Genomic DNA, 20,546 nt, shown 5'->3' on the forward strand with positions numbered 1-20,546 from the left:
GGCCAATATCACAAAAGAGAACACAGAAAACAACAAAATAAGGCAATTATTCTGATCAAAAGTATGCCAGAAATCCACGTGACATAAACTAGTCGACAAAATTAAGCGCAAATTTCGCATTTTACTCTGTAAAATGCCTGTTTTCAATGTACATTTTTAACAATATTGCCTTCAAAATTCAATAAAATTTTTACATAGACCAAGAGCAAAACATCAGAGCAACCCTCTACGAAACCATCAATATTTGGTTTTAATTACTTACCAATGTAATCCGGGTCTGAAAATGCCAGTTGTCCTCATCTGCACTAAGTTTTGCATCGTATTGAAATCTTTCTTGAATCAGCGGAGTAGAAAATTTGCTCATGCAACGTGAAACATTCTCGGCTAGAAAGGAAGCAATCAGTGTGAAATTTTTACTTAACTCAGACGTTAGTCACTTATTCACGCGAAGTAAAAAACTTAGTGCAGATGAGGAAAACTGGCATTTTCAAACCCGGATTACATTGGTAAGTCAATAAAACCAATTATTGATGGTTTCGTAGAGGGTTGCTCTGATGTTTTGCTCTTGGTCTATGTAAAAATTTTATTGAATTTTGAAGGCATTATTGTTAAAAATGTACATTGAAAACAGGCATTTTACAGAGTAAAATGCGAAATTTGCGCTTAATTTTGTCGACTAGTTTATGTCACGTGGATTTCTGGCATACTTTTGATCAGAATAATTGCCTTATTTTGTTGTTTTCTGTGTTCTCTTTTGTGATATTGGCCCATGTCGCGCAATGCTTGGACTGCCTTTGTCATTTTTAACCGGACAGGTTTTGGCTCACAGAACATCGAAATTTAATCGAAAAAGGATAGCCTTAACACCCAAAAAAATGACTAGTCAATTATTTTCTGCGATCTGCGAAGTTTTATCAGGTCAACCAGATTTTCGGTAATCTTACATATACAGTTAATACATATTCAATAAAGACAAGTTGAATTAGCACCGATTTTGAGCGTGTGAGAGCGTTCACAATTTTGGCAAAACATGGTTTTGACAGACGAAAACCTGTCAAGAAGATCGGCCAAGGCCGGTTTATGAACTAGTTTAAATAGCTACTAAAACCAGGAAATGTTTTTGAGGGGCTTGAACCCGGTTACGGATGATATATTTTATGTTCCGTCAAGGTCGGCTCATATTTGAGTTTTTATAAAGGAAACGACCTAGGTGGGGTTAAAACCTGCGCCGAACCTGCTGGAAAACACTGTGTATACGCTCGGCTACTGTCCTTGTATTATATGCAACTGTAGTTCAAACTTATTGTGAAGTTACGTCCTTAATTTACCTTTGCTCAGCAACAAAATGGTTTTTCGCGAGGTAAAAATTTGTTTTTTTTTAAGTGGCGTTAAACGTAGTGAAAGACACTTGTATATGTCGTGATTATATTATTTTCATAAAAAAGTCTTAAAATTTGTTCACGTTCAAATTTGAATTTTTTTTTAATTCCATTTTCTTCTTTGAAAAGCCAGAGTTTTAAAGTTACGAAAAACATGACGACTTCTAGTTTCGAAAGTGTAATAAAGTTTTTAGATTTTTGTGCGAAATGAGAAAGACTACTAGTTTTTCAGGTTTCTCAAATAAAGCTTTAAATTTATCAAAAAGGACTTAATCATATATTAATCATGAAAATCGAAAATCTTTAAGAGGATGTTACTTTCGAATTTAGAAAGTTCAAAAATGTTCAATGTTGTTGCACAGCTTTGATTGACCGATTTTCAGATGGAAAGTTTTTTGGCACAAATATCCAGCTTATCGGTTTTGTTTCGAAAGATAGCTTGCACCGCTGAATCATAAACGTTTTTCTTCGGATAAATGCTTTAAAATTTTTTAAAAAGCTTAATGGCCTCTTCAGACTCAATTTCGACCGGTCTAGTGTTAACGATGCATGTTTGGAGATAGCAATTGTCATAAATGTTCCCAAGTTATAATTTTCCAACAGCACAGCAATAACTCAAAGTTCAATTTTGTTTCACCTTTTTCTCCTCTTGTTGCTCGACTTAGGAGATAGAACATCAAAGAGTTACAGACATTTTAACTGTTGAAAATGGGGAGGAATTTTGTAATTGGGTGTGTTTCAGTTTTTTGTTTTTTGTTTTCCACGAAAAATCAGGTACCACAAATAATGATCGGACTGGGTTAAAGACCTTTTAGTCGTGATTTGAGTGAAATTAAAAGTTTTCTAAAATTTTTTCACAGTGTTCAGAAAAACCGTTTTGAAGTTTTTGGTTTTTGGTCTAATTTCCAGCTAATAAGTTGACCGTCTAGGCTTAAAGTAGCATATATAAGCATAAATTAGGCTGTGAAAACGTTGTTTCACTCAAATAAAGGTTGTTTTTGGAGCTTTTAGCGCAATTTTGGGATCCAAAATCTTGAAAATTCTAATCATATCTGCAAAAAAAACTGTTTTATAATTGACCTATTTTACTATGACTATAAATATGCCTAAGTTCTCTTTTTCCTTCAAATCTTTTTATCACAACATGCATAAAAAACACCAATTTGAAAAATTATTTTTGTATTTTTAAGACTGTGGCTGGAACATTCAGGCTACTTGCACAGTAAGCGGTTATCCTTGTTTAGTTATAGAATTTGATTAATAAAAACAAGATAGGCAGGTATTTTAAGAGGTATATAATGTTCGGACCATCGAAATTATGTCAACAAATCCAACAAGTAGTAAATTTAAAAGGTTTAAGGAACGAAATTATTTATCACGTTTTACACAAACCAGCTAGCCAGCTTAGTGTCATAGTGCGAATCATTTTCATTCAACCTAACTCGCAAATAAAAGTGCTCATTTGGCGGCCCTTTCGCTATAATCACAACGTGTAGCAGTTGTAGTTTAATAGCATGTGTTCTCTGCTTTTGGTAGTTAGGTTTTGCGATTATCAACCGACCATGATACAGATGCAAGGACGTGAGACTCCTAGTTTACAGGTCGGTGTTTTGAATCCGCCACACATTTTTTATATATGAAGATTTATCTTTACGTTTTCTTATTTAGAGCTGCTTTTTTTTCGTTTCCTTGCTTGTGTTTGCAAATTGCAGTTTAGCTGTGTTTATGTGTTTTTGAATTTATTTTAAACTTACGATACCAAGTACTTAATTTTATTTTAAATATTTGATCACGATAGCATTTGATTTTTTGTTTTTATTTATTTTAAAATCAATTCACGTTCATACATACTAAGACGAAGCCAAATTACGATACCAAATTAGGAAGGCGGAACTGGCGCGGAAAAATGTCAATGACTTAGTTCCGACAGTGGATTTACTTAAGGGTTTTAAAAAGTGTCAATCATTACAGTTGCGAAGCAGTGTATTTGTACGAATCTTCTTTTTTTCCAAGTTTAGTCGCAATTATTGGGGCCACTTTTAGGGTACTATTACAACTTTTTGATAGCATGTGCTTTGACATTCGAATAGTAATAAGTTTACACAGTTGATGCATTTTTACACTTGTGAAGTTAGTGTATTAGTGCGAACCTTCTTTTTTTCCAACCTAAGTCACAAATATTGGTGGGGCACCTTTACAGCTTTTTGATAGCATGTGCTTTTGCATTCGAATAAAAATAAATTAACCCAGTTGATGCATTTTTAATTCATAAAATGAACCGAAAAGAGCTATTTGTTTCAAATAACGTCTCAATATTAAAAACTCGATTTCAGAAGTTTTCTAACTCAAATTATCTCGCAATTTTTCGAAATGCATAATTTATACTTAATGTATGGCTTTATGCTTTGCGATTTGTTACATGCAAAATAAATTTGGATGCCTTAAGTTTGTTATATTCCAAATTATCGCAACACTGAGTCTATTTGTATTTGCTGCTGAAGCGCATTGGCAATTTGTTAGCATATATAGCTGCTTTATTCATGACTAGTGTTTGTCGGTTATTAAGCTTGAGTGGCTGAGGAATAGTGCGTGAGATTCAAAATCATTTGATTGCAGTAGGTCGCAGAATCGAATCTAACGCATAGCCGAGTTTTTGCTAATTCGAGGCTTATTTCTACTTTTCTTATTCAACTTGATAGATCTACTTTTCGGTCGTGTTCTTGTAAGTGTTTGCGAAACGCAGCTTCGCCTCTGTGCTCATTCAGCAAATGAACCGAAATTTTTTTTTCAAACAACATAACAATACAATAATGAAAACTCGATTTCAGAATTTTTCCAAATCAATATATCTGGTAATTTTTTGAAATACATAATTTATACATAATGCGGCTTTATGCTTTGCGATATGTTATATGCTAAGTTAATTTGGATGCCTTCAGTTAGTTATATTCCAAATTTTTACAAGCTAAACTGAGTCAATTTGTATTTGACGCCACTTCTGTTGAATCGCATTGGCAAGTTATTAGCATTTGTTGCTGCTTTATTCGTGACTAGTGTTTGTCGGTTGTTAAGCTTGCGTGGCTGAGTTGGTAGTGCGTGAGACTCAAAATCTCTTGATTGCAGTAGGTCGCAGATTCGAATCCTACATGTAGCCGAGTTTTTGCTAATTCGAGACTTATTTCTGCCTTTTCTTATTTCACTTGATAGAGCTGCTATTTGGTCGTGTTCTCGCAAGTGTTTGCGAAAGTGCAGCTTCGCCTGTGTAAAAAAAATTGAAATCAAAGCAATTTTTACGTGATTTTCAAAAGTTGAAAAATGGTTTGAAAAATTTGAGAGTTGAAAAAAGAGAAGTCTATTGTTATTTATTTAAATGCGGGCTTCACTATCTCGCCATGGTTAAGCTTTTTCAAAATAATATTTTTGCATGTTTAAGCTATATCGTATATTGCAATGGTTAAGATTTTTTCGATTTTCCAGTTTAAACTCAATGTTTATTTAACCAAGTTTGAAATTAGCAACCCAATATTGGGATGCTGTCAAGGCTTCCCCAGGTGTTGCGATTTTGGCCTCCATATATGAGTTACCAAATCTTTTTAGCTTACGACATACGGCAATTTTCGAGATTTTTCAAGTTTCTTAAAAAGTAACTTGAAATTTTTAAAACAAAGTATGAAATTCTCAACCCAGTAGTTGGGTGCTGTCAGGAAACTCTCATGGGTTGCGAATCTTGCCTCCAAATCTCACTTCTCAAATCCTTGTAGTTTTCTACGATGACGTTTTTTGTGATTTTTTCAAATATTTTCAAAAAAACATAAATTTTAAAAAATTCAAAAATTTTGTTAAGTTCTCAATCCTGTTATTAGAAACTGTGAGGGTACTCTCCGAGCTGGCAACTCTTGCCTCTGAATATGACTGCTCAAATCTTTGTTGTTTTGGAGATATGACGGTTTTCAGGATTTTTTCTAAGTTTTTCAAAGAACTAAGATATAGACACAGAATATAGAAACAAAGAGACTAGATATAGAAAAATTCACAAAATTTGAAGTTCTCATCTCTATTTCGTGATATGAAGTGTTTTATGATTTCTTTTTAATTTTTCAGAAAACTTGGATTTTAAAAAGTTCAAAGGATTTGAAATTCTCAATCATGTACTTGGGTACTGTGAGGGTACTCTCAGGAGTGTCATGTTGCAGTGTTGCGTCCAAATGCCACTGCTCTAATGTTTTTTGTTTCCGAGATGTGACGTTTGTAGTGTTTTTCTTAATTGTTCAAAGAACTTAGATTTAAAATTTTTTTGTTATGTTCTCAACTGATATTTTATTAGGGCACTCCCAGGGGTTGCGAGTTTTTCCTTTAAGTGTGACTGCTTATATCCTTGCTCAATTTTTTGAGTGCTAAATTTTTTGTAGTTTTTTGGGATATGGCACTTCGCTTGGTTTTTTCAAAAATAAAATTAGAAAAATTCAATTTGAATTTTCTCAAAATTAGAAGTTCCCGACCCTGTAGTTGACTGTTGTGAGTACTCTCAGAAGCTGCAAATCTTGCGTCCAAATGCGACTGTTCAATTGCTTTTAGTTTTCGAGATGTAATTTTCACTGAACTGATATTTAAAAAAATCACAAACAATAAACAGAAGTCGAAAAAAAAACAATTTAAAAAACTAGGTCTACTGAAAAGTTTTGAATACAATAGCAAATATTCAACAAAAATATCTTTGAATTTTAATGACCTAAGGAATTATGTATTCAAAAAAATTATTCCGACCAAAAGAGCGTTTCTGGATAAATTTAAAATATATTTTTTGACGAATTGTAGGTTGCTCACGACATAAATTTTTCAAATTTGGAGAGAAATTAAATTTGGGAAATTACAGACCTTTATCTTTGCTGCCAATTTAAGATATTTGGAAGATAATATGCCATCGCATAACTTCTTTCCCACAAAAATTTCAACATTTTAAAATTGAAACATTTCTGGTACCGAAGCAAAAAGAGTTGTTTGAAAAAAAAACTTGACTAACTTTACAAAATTTGAAGTTACCAACCTGTGTAATACTTGGGTTATGTCAGAGTACACTCAAAGGATGCAAATATTCTTTCCAATATATGCCGTTTTTATGAGTTGTCATAAATTCGCAGCACCGGAGGTGCGTTACATGCTAGTTTTATTGAAAGCGATGAAGATTTTTGTGTTTGGGTGTGTTTTAGTTGTAGTTTTCTTTTTTGTATTCTTTTTTCACTGTCTCTCTCGCTCGCTCGCACAAATTTAGTAATATAATATTAAAATAAATTTTCTTCGTTTGTTTATTTCGCAAAAATAATTGTAATCATAGATTCTGTGCGTCTTGTAAAGCAATCGACTATTCTCATATTATTTAGAATCGGGCAGTGAATTAATGGATTATCAGCTCATTTGTTTGGGTTCACTTTTCTCCGTTGTCGCTTCCATGCAAAACGAATTTGGTAGGACATACTGAGCTTAACTATGGGTTTAAGATTAAGACTGTTTAGTCAACTGGAAAAGACAAACATCAGAGGTGTTCAGATCTTAAGATAGAACAGCTGCGCTGCTGAAATTTTAAGAGATATATGCAATAGTTTTCGTTTTTTTTTCGGGGCTGGGTAATGTTGCCTTGCCACTCAAGCAGCAAGCTTGGGTCATGGTGTTCCTCATACTAGCCTTCTTCTGACTGAAAACATGCTTATTTAATTTCTACCTGATGATGTACTGAGTGTTTTTTGAAATGATGATCATGAGGACACCAGTCGATAGGCAGCTAACTGGAGTTTTTGGTGATCTTCCGAGATGGGTTTTCATAAATAAATCTCATTGTCACTGTCTCGTTACAGCTTGAGCCTACGTGGAGTGAACTGGAGAAGAGGGTGCGTCCACTGGGCGTGACTGTGGCCAGAGTGGATGCCACCATCCATGAACACGTTGCACACCAATTCGAGGTCAAGGGATTCCCCACTCTCATATTCTTCAAAGGTCAGTCGGTCATTTCGAAAATTAAATTGTTCACTGAATGGTTACTCCCAAAACAAATTTTTGCCTAATCAATTATGCCCCAAAAATTGTTGATGTTAAAAGATTACGCCCAAAAACATCAATGCATTAATAGTTAAACGTTGGCTGCATGAATCAGGCAATTCATTTAGTTTCATCTAATCATTTTTTCAGTTCTTTTTTCTTATGATGAGATTCGCAGATTTTCGTCAAAGAGCAGGCCAACTGGCCATTTTCTGGCTTCGACTGCTGGTGGCTGAGCAATGTATTAAAATAAGATTAGCAATGTTTGCTATTGAACAATTTTTGTTTCATATAGAGTATATGGTAGTTTTGCGTGATGTCGATATGGAGTTTTGAGAAGTTCAGAAGTTGAAGTAAATTCAATTGATGATACGATGCTAAAAATGGAATTTGTTTTATTTTGTCTGTTAAATAGAAATTAGTACCAGGGTTATCTAAGGGTGATGAGGTCATGAACTGTCATGGAGATGAACCGAATAAATTTGGCCTCTTAAATTTCTAAGCAAGTCAAATTATATTGTTGTTACTAGTATGCTTTGTTTTTTTTTCTCTAAGCCAGAAGAATTGAAGTTAAACATTTCAGTTTTTGCCAGTATAATCAGTTGAAGTAAAGTATTATAAATTCTTGTTATCATTAAATGTTGCCTCTGTTTACTAAGTAGCAAGCAAAGTGTTAGGGAGAGTAAGTGAAAAACTCCAGGAAGGTCTCGGAGGACGTAAAATTGAAACTTATTCGGCGCTGTATAATCCGAGCTGATTGGATATTTAATGCTAAATAGTTCGCCATTTTGGTGGCATTGAGCAATTCAGAAAGCACTTTAAATTAATTAGTTTTTTGTACACGATTATTGCGTGAGGAAATCATCGATGAACTGTCATCCGACGTCAAAATGAATAGTTTTAAGACAGTTAACTTGTTCAGATTCGTTTACCAGAAAGGATAGTGCCAACATTTTGGTATTTGGCATTAACAACATATGTTTTAGGCGATCGCAAATTCACATACTCTGGTTCGCGCACTCTAGACAACTTAGAGGAATTCGTGAAGCGTGTCAGTGGTCCCCCAGTGGACGAGATATCATCAGTGGCTCAATTCGTCAAGCTGAGGCACTCGGAGAAGCCGTTCTTCCTCTACTACGGAGAACTATCATCTTCAGTCTCGACTATGTTGGAGGCATATAAAATAGTGGCGGATAAAATGCAAGAGAAAACTTATTTCAAGGTACTGTTTTTGGATTTTACTTCTACTTTTGAATTGATTTTTTCATTGTTTGCAAGTTTATGATCTTGTTTTTTCGAGCATCTGGTATCATAGACCCTTTCGATGTTTACGTCATTACCTCAATTATAATTGTAAAAAGCATCTTACTCAATAAAAAGACTTTCAAACACTTAGATGGTGTTTTTTTTTACACAAGCAAAGCTTGTGTGATAGTATGAGCTCTCCTTTTTTCCAACCTAAGTCGCAAATATTCGTGCGACAAAATGTGCATTTTGAAAGTGTTCATTTTGATCCATCTTCGAAGTTCAGCCAATGCTAAGGATATCAACAAAGACTATTTTTTACAAATAACAATTTAGCTTCAAGGTATTATGGATCTGTAGCGTAGAGGGAGGGAAGGAGACCAGCAAAAAATAAGAGAGTTCGAACCTGGGTATGGTCGGATGTTTTTAATGAACTTTTTCGTATACTAGTTAAAATGCGTCCGCTCATTAAATTGAGGTATGTTAGTTAGTAAATTGTTTTTTTTTTCAACTTGACTGTTACTGCTTATGTGTCACAATTGGCTTGCGGTACTTAGCAATTATGTAGAATCATAATTGGCGTGCGTCACATAAGAAATTTTGTAGACTCAAAGGTTTACTCGTTCAGTTTTTCCCAGTAGCGTTATCGGTCATATTTTTGCTTGTGTATGCGAAGTGCAACTTCCCTTCTGCGTAGATCTTATATATTCAATGAAAGTCGGAATGCGCTATGGACATAGTGTTTAACTAAATGCAGCGTTTTATTTTTGTCGAGCGCAATGGTTAAGAAAACTCTCTGGGCTCAAAGTTTAAGAGAATGCCACGAATGCTGTAGATTTAATTGAAGTTTAATCGCTTCAATAGCTTACTTGAAAGATGTAAGTTGTGAAGCAATCCAAGCTATTAAAAAAACTTCGAAATTATTAAGAGTCACTTATTAGGTCGCTCGAGAAAACCATTATGCGTATACATTCCTCGGATTGCACAAAACCTTAAAAATCGCCGAGTAGAATTTATAGTTCAAAGTTTTTCCGGACATTTTTTTGCTTAATAATTGTTTAGAGTTTTGATTCAACGCCGTCGAATGTGTTTCTGAACGTGTTTTCTGCAAATAGAACATCCTTCCAGACAACATTTTAAAGTTTTCAATTTGTGGTTTCTTCGAAAAGTTTTCAGTTTTCTTCCTGTCTGCTCGCTTGCAATGCTATTTTTGTGGGATCTCAAGTGATGCGAAGCTCCGCTTAGCCTCTGTGTTGACTATTTCCATTTATTTTGTGTCCTTTGTAGAGAAAATTGATTGATTTTGACAAGACCGGTCGGTTGTAGTTTAGTTTTAAAAAAGTTTTATCGGTCAAAAAATGTTTGAGTTGTATAAGTGATTTATAAGTTTTCAAAGCTTACTCGTTTAAAGACCACAATTTCCTTCGGCATTTTTTGATTTGAACTCAATGGTTCATCCATGCAAATATCAAAGATGTGTGTTGTGCTGATTGTTGTTTTTTGACTGTTTTTATGTAATTTAATGCTTCTTTCTACACTTTCTTTCTATACATATGGGTGATTTTTTTAAAAATCAAATATGGTGGGGGAAGGCCTGTGACACAATTAAACGTGCGTTTCAGGACCTGAAACGCACGTTTATGCATGTCCCAGGCCTTCCTCCACCATATTTCGAAAAAAAATTTCTCGGAATATGGTGGCGGAAGACCTGGGACATGCATAAACGTATGACTACAATTTCCTCTGGCATTTTTTTTAAAACTCAATTGCTTTCCCACGTAATTTTCGCATATACGGTAAATACCAAAGGTAGTGCTGATTAATGTTTTTTGACAAGGGTATTGCAATCGGTTACTAGAATTTTTCCCCGTAAATAGCTTTGTTCACAGAATGGTCAAAATTAGAAATGGTAAGTTTAATTTCAGTTCATATTGAAATCATTTTTTTTTGCGTCTCTGGCACACTTGGCCTGAAGTTAACGAATACACCTGGTACGGCAATAGTCCTGGTTTTTTTTCAATTGACAGGCCTGTCTTTTTTCAAACGGGAAAGATTCCGTTTCAAAAAAATTGTCGGCTTATGATTTGTTTGTTTTTGTTTTGTCGGCCTGCTTAGTTGACACATCGTGTAATCGTTTTTTTTTGCTATCTCTTTTGCCATTGTAGTTGCTCTTTGTGTTTTGTTTTTATTCTACTGTTTGTTTGACTTCCTGTTTTTCTTTTTGTTTTTTTTTTTCGCTTAAAAATTTATTCTGCTCAAATGATTTCGGGTTATATTTTATCGGTTTAGTGGCCTAATTGTGAGTAATTTCAAGGTTAACAACATTTTTATGCTCTCTGGATCGCTCAAATTGCTAATTTTTTTATAGACATTGTAGCTCAAATTTTTGATGGCAATTTTTTTGGCTTTTTTGTTTTTCTTTTTTTTCTCGGCTTAATAGGTTTCTGGTCCAAATTATATTGGTTTAATGGCCTCATTTGCGTCGTGTGACAAATGTGAAAAATTTGTATACGCGCGTGTGTGTGTGTTCTAAAAGTGATGGGGACTTATTAACTTTTCTTGAGAGTGATGGGCAGGGCGGTTCAAAAATAGATTTTATTGCAATAGTATTATAATTATTGCAATAGTTCCAGTGGAATAATTTATTTTTTTTGAATCTTTTATTGCAGTAATCTATTTCTTGTTGACACACTATTGCAATAACTATTTTTGTTCAGCAATCTATTGCACAATAGAGCTTGTTTTAGTAACACGTGTAAAGTTCAAAATAATCGATTGTTTCAGCCAATCAAAAGTAAAAAAACTCAAGTTGAGAAAATCTATTTCGCCCCTTCATTTGGAACGTGTTTTGTTTTTAGACGTTAATCGTACACTTTGGGATGTTCATTTAATTCACTCTTTGATTTGAATTATTTTAGGTCACTATTGCAATAGTGCAATAATTTATTGGAAAATTTGAACTATTGCAATAATTTATTTTTGTTGAAAACTTATTGCAATACGCTATTGCTTGTGAAAAAAAAAATTGCAATCTATTTTTGCGCAGCCCTGGTGATGCGGTCTTAAGTCTTGTTGATTATTTTTCGACTTAAAGGGTTTCTACTAAGGTCTTTTTGATTTTGGTACCGCTTGGTAAATTTTCTTTCAATTCGAATATCTCATTTTATTGTCCTGGTATGTTTCTGTTTCAAATCTAGTCTGATTAATTTTGATAGAACTGGTTTTTTACGTTTTCGATTTTTTTCCCACTTTTCCGACTTAGCGGCTGTCTGGTTTTGTCTTCGCCTCCGTGTCTTAAGTTCATTTCAATTCCTTTCTTAAAAGGAAGCAAACTGCACAATTGAACAGCGAAAGGGTAAAGGTCACGAACAACGTGATTGACTTCTTATTTCGGAAGTGGAATTTTTCTATCGAATTTGAAAGTTTTTTTTGATCCAGTTTTATCAAATTGGTTAGTTTTTTTGTCAAAAAAGTGTCTATTTTAATTTGTTCTAGAATTTCAAAGAGCTTTAAGGCAATCTATTTTCTTTTCGAAATTCGTAACTTGAGATTTTTTCTAAATGTAAGTCCGTATTCTTTTTCTGTTTACTTGCGTTCATTGACTCTTTTCCAACTATCTGTTGGCTAGATTTTGAAGTTTCGTCGCTTCAATAGCTCGCGTTTTTTAACTAAGTTTTCTGCGAATCAAACCAAGCTTTGAAAAGAACTTTGAAATATTTGAAAGTTTCATCGCTTCAATAGCTCAATTGAACAACCTTAACTTTTCTGTGAAGCAGTCCAAGCTATGAAAAGAACTTCAAAGTATTCACAGTTTCAGCACTTCAATAGCTTGATCGAGTAACTTAAACTTTTTCGTCAAGCAATCTAAGCGATGAAATTTTTTTCGAAGTAAATCAAAAGTTCTATCGCTTTGACAGCTTGCTGAAAAAAAAATAATTTTCGCGAGCCGAATCGCTCTAAATTAACTGAAGTCAATCAAAGTTTCAATTCTTGTTCTCTTTTCCTAGAACAGCTAAATTTTTTGAAGCTTCATCGCTTTGCTAGCTTGTTTTAAAAAAATTTGTAGTTTTTACAAAACGATTCGTTGTATGAAATGGCTTCAAATTTTCAAAGTTTCATTACTTCAATAGCTATCTTGATTAATTTATGTTTTACGCAGCTATCCAAGCTATGAATTTTATTTCGAATTATTTCAAATTTTCTTGCTTTAACAGCTTGCTTAAAAAGTTTTCTAATTTTGCGAGACGATTTGCCCCATGAAATAATTTGAAATGGCTTAAGGTTTAATCGCATCAATAGCTTTTCTTTGTTAAGCAATCCAAGCTATGAAAAAAAATTTGAAATATTTCAACTTTTCATTGCCTTAAAGCTTGCTTCGAAGCGTTTCTACTTTTCGCGTAACTTGAAAGTTTTCAAATCTTCATCGCTCCTGAAACAACTTGAATTACTTCAACGTTTCATCGCTTGAATAGATTGCTTCAAAAAAAATTGTTACTTTTCACGAATTGATTTGCTTTATGAAATTCTTGCTTAAATAGCTTGCTTAAAAAAGTTTCCCGAACTGACGTGCTCGATGAGAGATAACTGACTTTCTTCGAAGATAAATGGCTTTAAAAGCTTGCTGTAAAGATTTTTTTTGTATTTGGTAAACGATTTGCTCTAAGATATAATCGGAAAATTTGCAAAGCTCTTCGCTTTAAAAGCTTACTTAGAAATATTTTAACTCTGTGTTTCAATAAAATTTCAATTTTGTTGCGAACGAATTCGCTTCATGAAATGACTTTTGAAATTCACTCTATGAAATTTTTTGAAATGTTGTGAAGTTTCATGAATCGATTAGCTTGCTTCGGACAACTAAATTTTTCTTTTAGTCCTTTTTTAAGATCAAACTTCAACTATTTATTTGATTTGTTTCAGTCGATCCAGAGAACAGACTTTCTTCCAAACGACATGAAGTCGGACGACCTCTTTGTGAAAAACTCATTGGCGGTAGTGAAGGGCAAAACGTTCTACAGATTCGAAACCCCGTCAGGAGGGGGGCCATGTACTCTTGCGACTACCTCTACCACTGAAAAAGAAGAGGCAGTTGAGTCGTGTGTTGTGAGTATGACTCAGTGGGTCAAGAGGGAGAGGGTCCCCAATTTCTCTGCAGTCACCCCGGACACATTCCACGAAGTGCAAGGAACAGGTAGTGCCTCTCATTTGTCCTTCAACTCTCTTTTTTGTTAAAAAGAGTGTTCATGCTTTCGAATAGCTTTTCTTGTGAAAAATGAACAAAGAATTTTATTAGTGAACAACTAAACTTGCCGTATAGGGCTAATGAATCATATTTTGGAAACTGCTTCATTATTTGAAGCCGTGTGAAAGCAGCTGTTCATATTCAAGTTCGAGCCCAGTCATTTGGGTTGTGTATCAAACTTACTCGAAAACACTTCTTGGCCATTTTCTTGTTTCGACTACTGCTGATAATCTAGTTCCAAGTGTTGTGTAAACATTTTTCGAATTTGCTTGACTAATATGCTGATAGATAGTCTGCAATTGTTTTTTAATTTTTCGCAATAATTACCCAAGCAATCGCTTTTTCCAACTTTACTCGCTTAAATTTTTTCTAAATTTTTTATGAAACTTTTCAGTATATGTGTCACTGCTCGCACAATTTTTGGCGATTTGATTGCATCATATCTTCTATCCTTTTTGAGCTAGTTTATTGTTGAAAAGAAACAATTCAACTTTAAATGTTTTTTAGTCTAATTTCGAGCAATTAAAGCAATCGAATAATGTTCGTTATATAAAAATTAGTCATTTAATCTAAAAAGAATTCTTTTTTACCGAACGAAAACTAGTTTTGGAAACTTTAAAGGAAGTTTCATTATTGGCAATAAAAGTTTTCACAAAAAATGAAAAAATTATCGTGCAAATTTTTTTGGAGGCAATTTGCCGGTCATACCTAATTTTCTAATTAGTTACGCGTGTTTCGGCGTATTTTGCTTAGTGGCTTCATTTTGTGCCAAATTTTTACGTCTTCGAGTTCAGAACAACACCTCGGCGCAACTTCTGTCTACCCAATTATTGTCGGCTTAATTTCCGCTTTCATCCGTTTTCCTTTTTGAAATGTTTTTTTTTCTAAACCGAATTTAATTCAAAACAAGTTATGATATAAAGTTTTTGCAGATGTTTTTTTCTTTTTTTTTCTTTTTTTTAAAATTTTTTTTGTGGTTTAGTTACTTCTGGCTCATTGTTGTCAGTTAGCTTGCCATGATGTTTCTGATGCATCACAAGTTTTAAATTGATGAAGTATTGCAAGTTTGTGTTAAAAATAATGATTTCGGGTTGGGTTTGTGTTATAGCCTTGATTACTATAACGATTAGCTTTCTTGGCAGCAAAAATCAGCTACTAGCTACGCTTACACTACTGTATATAGTGCCATTTAGCAAGTGAACGGGCTTTTTGAGAGTAATGAATGTAGTGAAGACTCTTATATAAGTCTCACTGATTTTTTTCTGGGAAATTTTTTTAAAAGTCATAACTACAGATGTGATTATGAATGCACTTAGGTATATATGCATATTTTCAGTTAATTGAAATTCATCTGCTAAAAGTGACGTAAATAGCACTCTCCAAATACGAACATGGAAATGGCGCGCAAAACGTGAACGATTTCTAGTTTCGAAAGGGTAATTTAATTTTTAGATTTCCAGCGGAATGAAAACTTAACCTGTATATTCAGTTTTCTTATGCTGGGTTAGTGTTATCAAAAAAGCGCATATCATAAATCGTTCTAGAAATCCAAAGAACTTAAAGGGCATCTGTTTTTTTCTTGAATTTCGAAAGTTGAGATTTTTTCAACAAAGTCAGTGTTTTTTTTGCTTGCTTTCATTACTCTTTTCCAATCTTCAATTGGCTATGTTTGTTCTGACCATAAAAATTGAAAAAATATTTAGTATTCTGCTATGTTTTTTGGACAATATCAGGTATCATTTGATTTTCACATCTATCTATCTCGTATCTATCTATCTATCTCCTACCGATATCTCTATCTATCTATCTATCTATCTATCTATCTATCTATCTATCTATCTATCTATATATCTATCTATCTATCTATCTATCTATCTATCTATCTATCTATCACTATCTATCTATCTATCACTATCTATCTATTACTATCTATCTATCTTATCTATCTAATTATATCTATATCTATCTATCTATCTATCCATCTATCTATTTATCTCGATTATTTTTGAATGCGTGTAATACGAATCTCACCATGTTTAAACGTATTAATGTGTTTTCACTCACACCCAGGTGAAACTGGTGTTTTGTGGCTTGGGGAACTTAGAGGTTACCCTTTAGCAAAAATAAATTTGAAGCTTTGAGACAACACTCACAGCAAGCAGCTCAAAATTACCATTTGTACCAAATTTTGATTTTCTGTGTTCTGACTGCCATTTTCGAGGATCATCAGCTCAACAGTTCTTGTTTTGATCTTCTCTGTTCATAGTTGCGCCTATTTTTATCCTCTAAAGCCACTAAAACTCAACAAAGTGTGTTATTCTGTTTTGTAAACTACCGAAGCTCTCAGTAGTTCCGAGTGATGAGAATAAACTTTTTCAGGCAACTTATCAGGTTCGGTTGCTCGCGTTGTAAAACTAAACGAGCACTCACTGCGTATTTTGCATTGTGGAGCTTTTTACAATTTCCTTGCTAGTCATTTTTCATGTATTAATCGCAATTTAATTGGCAGGAGTGATTGGCATCTCAACCATTATACTTTTGCACTATCCTACTTCGACCGACTTATTGTACTAACCTGTTTTTGGTGCTAGAGTATTTGCACGAAGACCAACGGCAGCTTTCATTTCCTTGTTGGCCGTGATAGTTGATCGTGATCTGTTAAAAAAATCTTCCACTTAGATCAGGTTCAATATGCAGTCCAAACCTATAGTCTTATCTTCCTATTAAAGTTCCTTCATATTTGTTTATATCACGAAACTTTTTTGAAACTATTTCGTGAGAAAATATCGTAAAATCATAGCTCCATTAGATTTATGGGTTTTCTGTCGAATCCCCTTAGTAGGTCTTTTACAATAGCACCGTCTACTTAAGATTAGTCTTCGAGCCACACCTTTTGTCCTCCTACCCTACCCATTTCAATTGTTTATTATTTATTTGAATTTTCAATGAATGGCTCACCTACTCTGCTGGATGAAATCTTTTGGATGAAATCTTTTGGAAATCTAATAAATGAACAAAAACTTCGTTTGGTTGAAATTTCATTTGCATGTTTCACGAAAGAAATGTTGCACGTTTTAGCTATATCCTATATTGCAATTTTTCGATTTTCCAGTTTTTGAATGCTAGGTCAATTGAGAGGCCCGGTTGTAAGCATATAGTAATGATGCCAGCCTGGGGAAGAGGAGGAGGGCGGCGCAGTGCAGTTAAAGGTAAAGATTGGATTCATCCATTTATACATTAGGGAACGGCCGCTCTTCGTTTTAGCGTTTACTTCACCAATTGAAATTAGTAGCCCTATGGTAGGGTGCTTTCAGGGTTGTCCCAGGGCTTGCAACGTTGGAATCCAAGTATGAATACTATCGGGTTAAAAATTTGAATACTATATTAACAAGAAATTCGCTGAGTTTGAACTTTTCAACTGCATGTTTTTGTACTGTCAAGATAATATCGCGGTGTCATGATAATTCAACTCATTAAAAAAGTAAATTTCCACGAAATAGTTCTCCATTTTTTTCACATGTTGATCTTTTGTTGGGCTGATGTCGGTACTATTAGTAATTGCGATATGGTCTTAGCACGTATGATTAGTCAACTTTTTCAGTTTCCCAGACTTGACGTTTTTTCAGTAGGGTGCTGTCAGAACGTAAAATTCCTTCATATTTTACCCAGGGCTTGACACATTGGCTTCCAGAGTTTCGCCAGGGCTTGACACATTGGCTTCCAAATGTGAATACTATCGGGTAAAAAATATGATTACTATATTAACAAGAAACTCGCTAAATTTGTGTTGTCAAGTTAATATGGCGCTTTTATGATGCTTCAACTTATTAAAAAATTAAATTTCCACGAATTAGTTCTCCAATTTTCCAATTGTTGATTTTTTGTTGGGCTGATTTCGGTACAGTCAGTTTTTGCAGATATAGCCTAATTATTTACGATTGATCAAACTGATTCGATTGATCAAACTTATTCAATTTCCGAGACTTTTTTTCCATTACTCCATCCAGCCATCTCGCCGACCGTTCATTCATCTAATCTTCCATCCTTGTATTCATCGATACCTGCATCATCCATCTAGCCATCGATTGATCCATCAAACCAGCCATCCACCCATCTATCTATCCATGAAGCCCATTCATCTAGCCATTCATCGATCTAGCCATCCATCCATCCCTTCTGCCTTCCATTCATTGAGTCAACCAGCCATCCTTCTAACAATTCAGCCCTCCACCCATCCTGCCATCTATCCATCCATCCAGCTATCTACCCATCTCAACCAGTCATCAATTATCCAGCAGTCCATCCAGTCGTTCAGCCAGTCGTCCATCCAGCCTTTCGTCGTCGATTTAGCTATCCATTCATCTAGATATCCATCGGTCCCAGATCCATCCCCTTAAGGCATGCATGCATCCATCAAGGCTCGCATACATCTAGCAATCCATGCATCCCAACAGTCATCCACCATCGACCTAGACAAGCATCCAACTAGTCATCTATTCAACCAACAAGCCATCCCTCCATTCCGCTATCTCCCATATAGTCAGTCAGCCAACACTTTCTTTATACAGGCGAGCCATCAATCCATTTATCCAATCATCCATCTATCTAGCCTTTCAACTAACTAGTAATACATCCATCTAGACCATCCATCTATGCTCTCTTCCATTCAGCCGTCCATCCAACCCGTCATCCATCTTGCCATCCACATCTTCAGCCAGTCATCCTTCGATCCAGCCATCCCTCCAACCAGCTGTCTAGCCATCCATCTAGACAGTCATCCACGCTTTCATCAAGGTATCCTGCCTTCATCCCATCCATTCATTCATCCAGCCATCCCTACAACCAGCTACCCATCCATCCAACCTATTTTTCTAATAAAAATAAGCGTTCTCTCATTTCTAGAGCGGCTGTAGCTATAGTGGGCTTGCTAGTCAAGTTAATCTGGATGTCGAGATTTTTTTATGGAGCGATCAATTTCTCTTTACTCAGACTCAGTTTTCAACTCCGGGCTATTTCAATTTCAGCAAGTAAGTGTAGTGTTTTTTCAACTAAAGCAACTAAATTCGGTTTGACATAACTTATATATTGATCCCATTTGAAAGTTGAGCTCAACGTTTTTCATAAAGCCCGCCTCCCCGTAATAAAAATGCGAAAACTCATTTTTTTGTTGGTTATTTTGCAAAATAATAGTAGTGTACTGGTACATATACCAGCTTTTTCTGCTTTTTAAATAGTTTCAAGTACTATTAAAAGTTAATGAACGTGGTGAAGACTATTATATATGTCTTGATGATTTTTTTTCGTGATGAAGACTTGAAATGCTCCAATAACTCTAGAAGTGAATTCATACTTGAATGCATTTATGAATACCATCAAGTATATGTGCACGTTTTGAGTTCAATTCAAGTTTGTTAGCTGAAAGGTAGGCAATTTGCGCTATCCAATTACGAAGCGAATAAAAAAGTGGTTGACTTCTATTTTCGAAAATGGAATTTAATTTTCAGTTTTCCCAGCGAAATAAAAAAAATTACTTATTGAGTACAAATAAAAAATTGATACTTATTAATTACTTATTGATAATTAATAGTTTTTTGAAGTTGGCCAATCTTGAATAAAAAAGCCAATCATGAATGTTTCAAGAAATTCAAACAGCTTTCAGAGCATCTATTATTTCTTGGAAATTCGAAAATTGCGGGTTTTTTTTTCAAAAAACGGGTCATTATTTTTTTCTGTGTCCTTGCATTCATTGACTCTTTTTCAACTTTCTGTACTCCTTTTGGCTTAGTACACTCTATACATATAAACATGTAGTGTTTAAAATTACGAGGAATCATGACCAAAGTTTAACCTTATTCAACCGTGATTATTTTTCTTAAATAGGTAATATGTTGGCGCTGGCCATTGTTCCCGAGGACCTTCCAAAGAGTCAGTCTTTGCGTATGTGGAGCAAGGCGATTGCAGACGATTACAGGGCCAGTTATGGACACATGTTCACATTCGGATTCATCCGAGATGCCAATCTATTCCGAGACATCACTCTGGACTCCTCGATTGTGCTGCCCTCTTTCTTCGTCTTAGATCCGCCAACAGACCAGTACTATGTTCCGGAGATAGAGGTCAATCTCGTTTTTTAATCCTTTCTGGAAGTTAAAATGGGCTGCAAGTTTTGCCGGCCTTTTTGTGACCTAATTGATTTTTCACTCTTTCAAAAAACACTACAAATACCCTAGCTTGTGAATGTTTTCTGCATCGCGGGCAATTTTTTGAAAATCAAATGGGACAAAAAATTCTTGTTTGGAATTTTTTGGGCGTGCTTTCCCCTAAAATTACTAAATATTGGCACCGAATGCGTTTATTTTTGTGATTAAAAGAGGTGTGGACACATCTTATAGTCGTTCGTTTTTTTTTTGCTGTAAGCAACTTTCATTGTAGTTGCTTTTGGTGTTTTGGTTTACTCATGCAATATGTACTTTTATTAACCAGTCCAAATTATTTCGGCCTATATTTTATCAGTATAATTTTGGGTCGTTTCACGGGAAGAGCGTTTTATATGCTCCCATCGGATCGCACAAAATTTTAAAAGTCTTCGAATATCATTTATAGTGCAAAGTTTCTCAACTTTGAAATATAAGTATTGTAGGCTCAGTTGCTGC

At 34.6% G+C, this 20,546-nt stretch overlaps 1 protein-coding gene across 1 annotated transcript in view; it reads left to right on the top strand.

Moving 5' to 3' along the window:
• LOC134851318 (protein disulfide-isomerase TMX3-like) overlaps positions 1-20,546 on the top strand; it is a 36,992-nt gene that overhangs the window by 854 nt on the left and 15,592 nt on the right. Inside the window, exons 2-5 of the mRNA XM_063867347.1 lie at positions 7,229-7,367; positions 8,396-8,631; positions 13,572-13,842; positions 19,774-20,009. Of these exons, the coding sequence (XP_063723417.1) occupies positions 7,229-7,367; positions 8,396-8,631; positions 13,572-13,842; positions 19,774-20,009 (882 nt within the window). The remainder of the gene's footprint in view (positions 1-7,228; positions 7,368-8,395; positions 8,632-13,571; positions 13,843-19,773; positions 20,010-20,546) is intronic.

This window comes from Symsagittifera roscoffensis, chromosome 7 (genome assembly GCF_963678635.1).
Source record: "Symsagittifera roscoffensis chromosome 7, txSymRosc1.1, whole genome shotgun sequence".
NCBI lineage: Eukaryota > Metazoa > Xenacoelomorpha > Acoela > Convolutidae > Symsagittifera > Symsagittifera roscoffensis.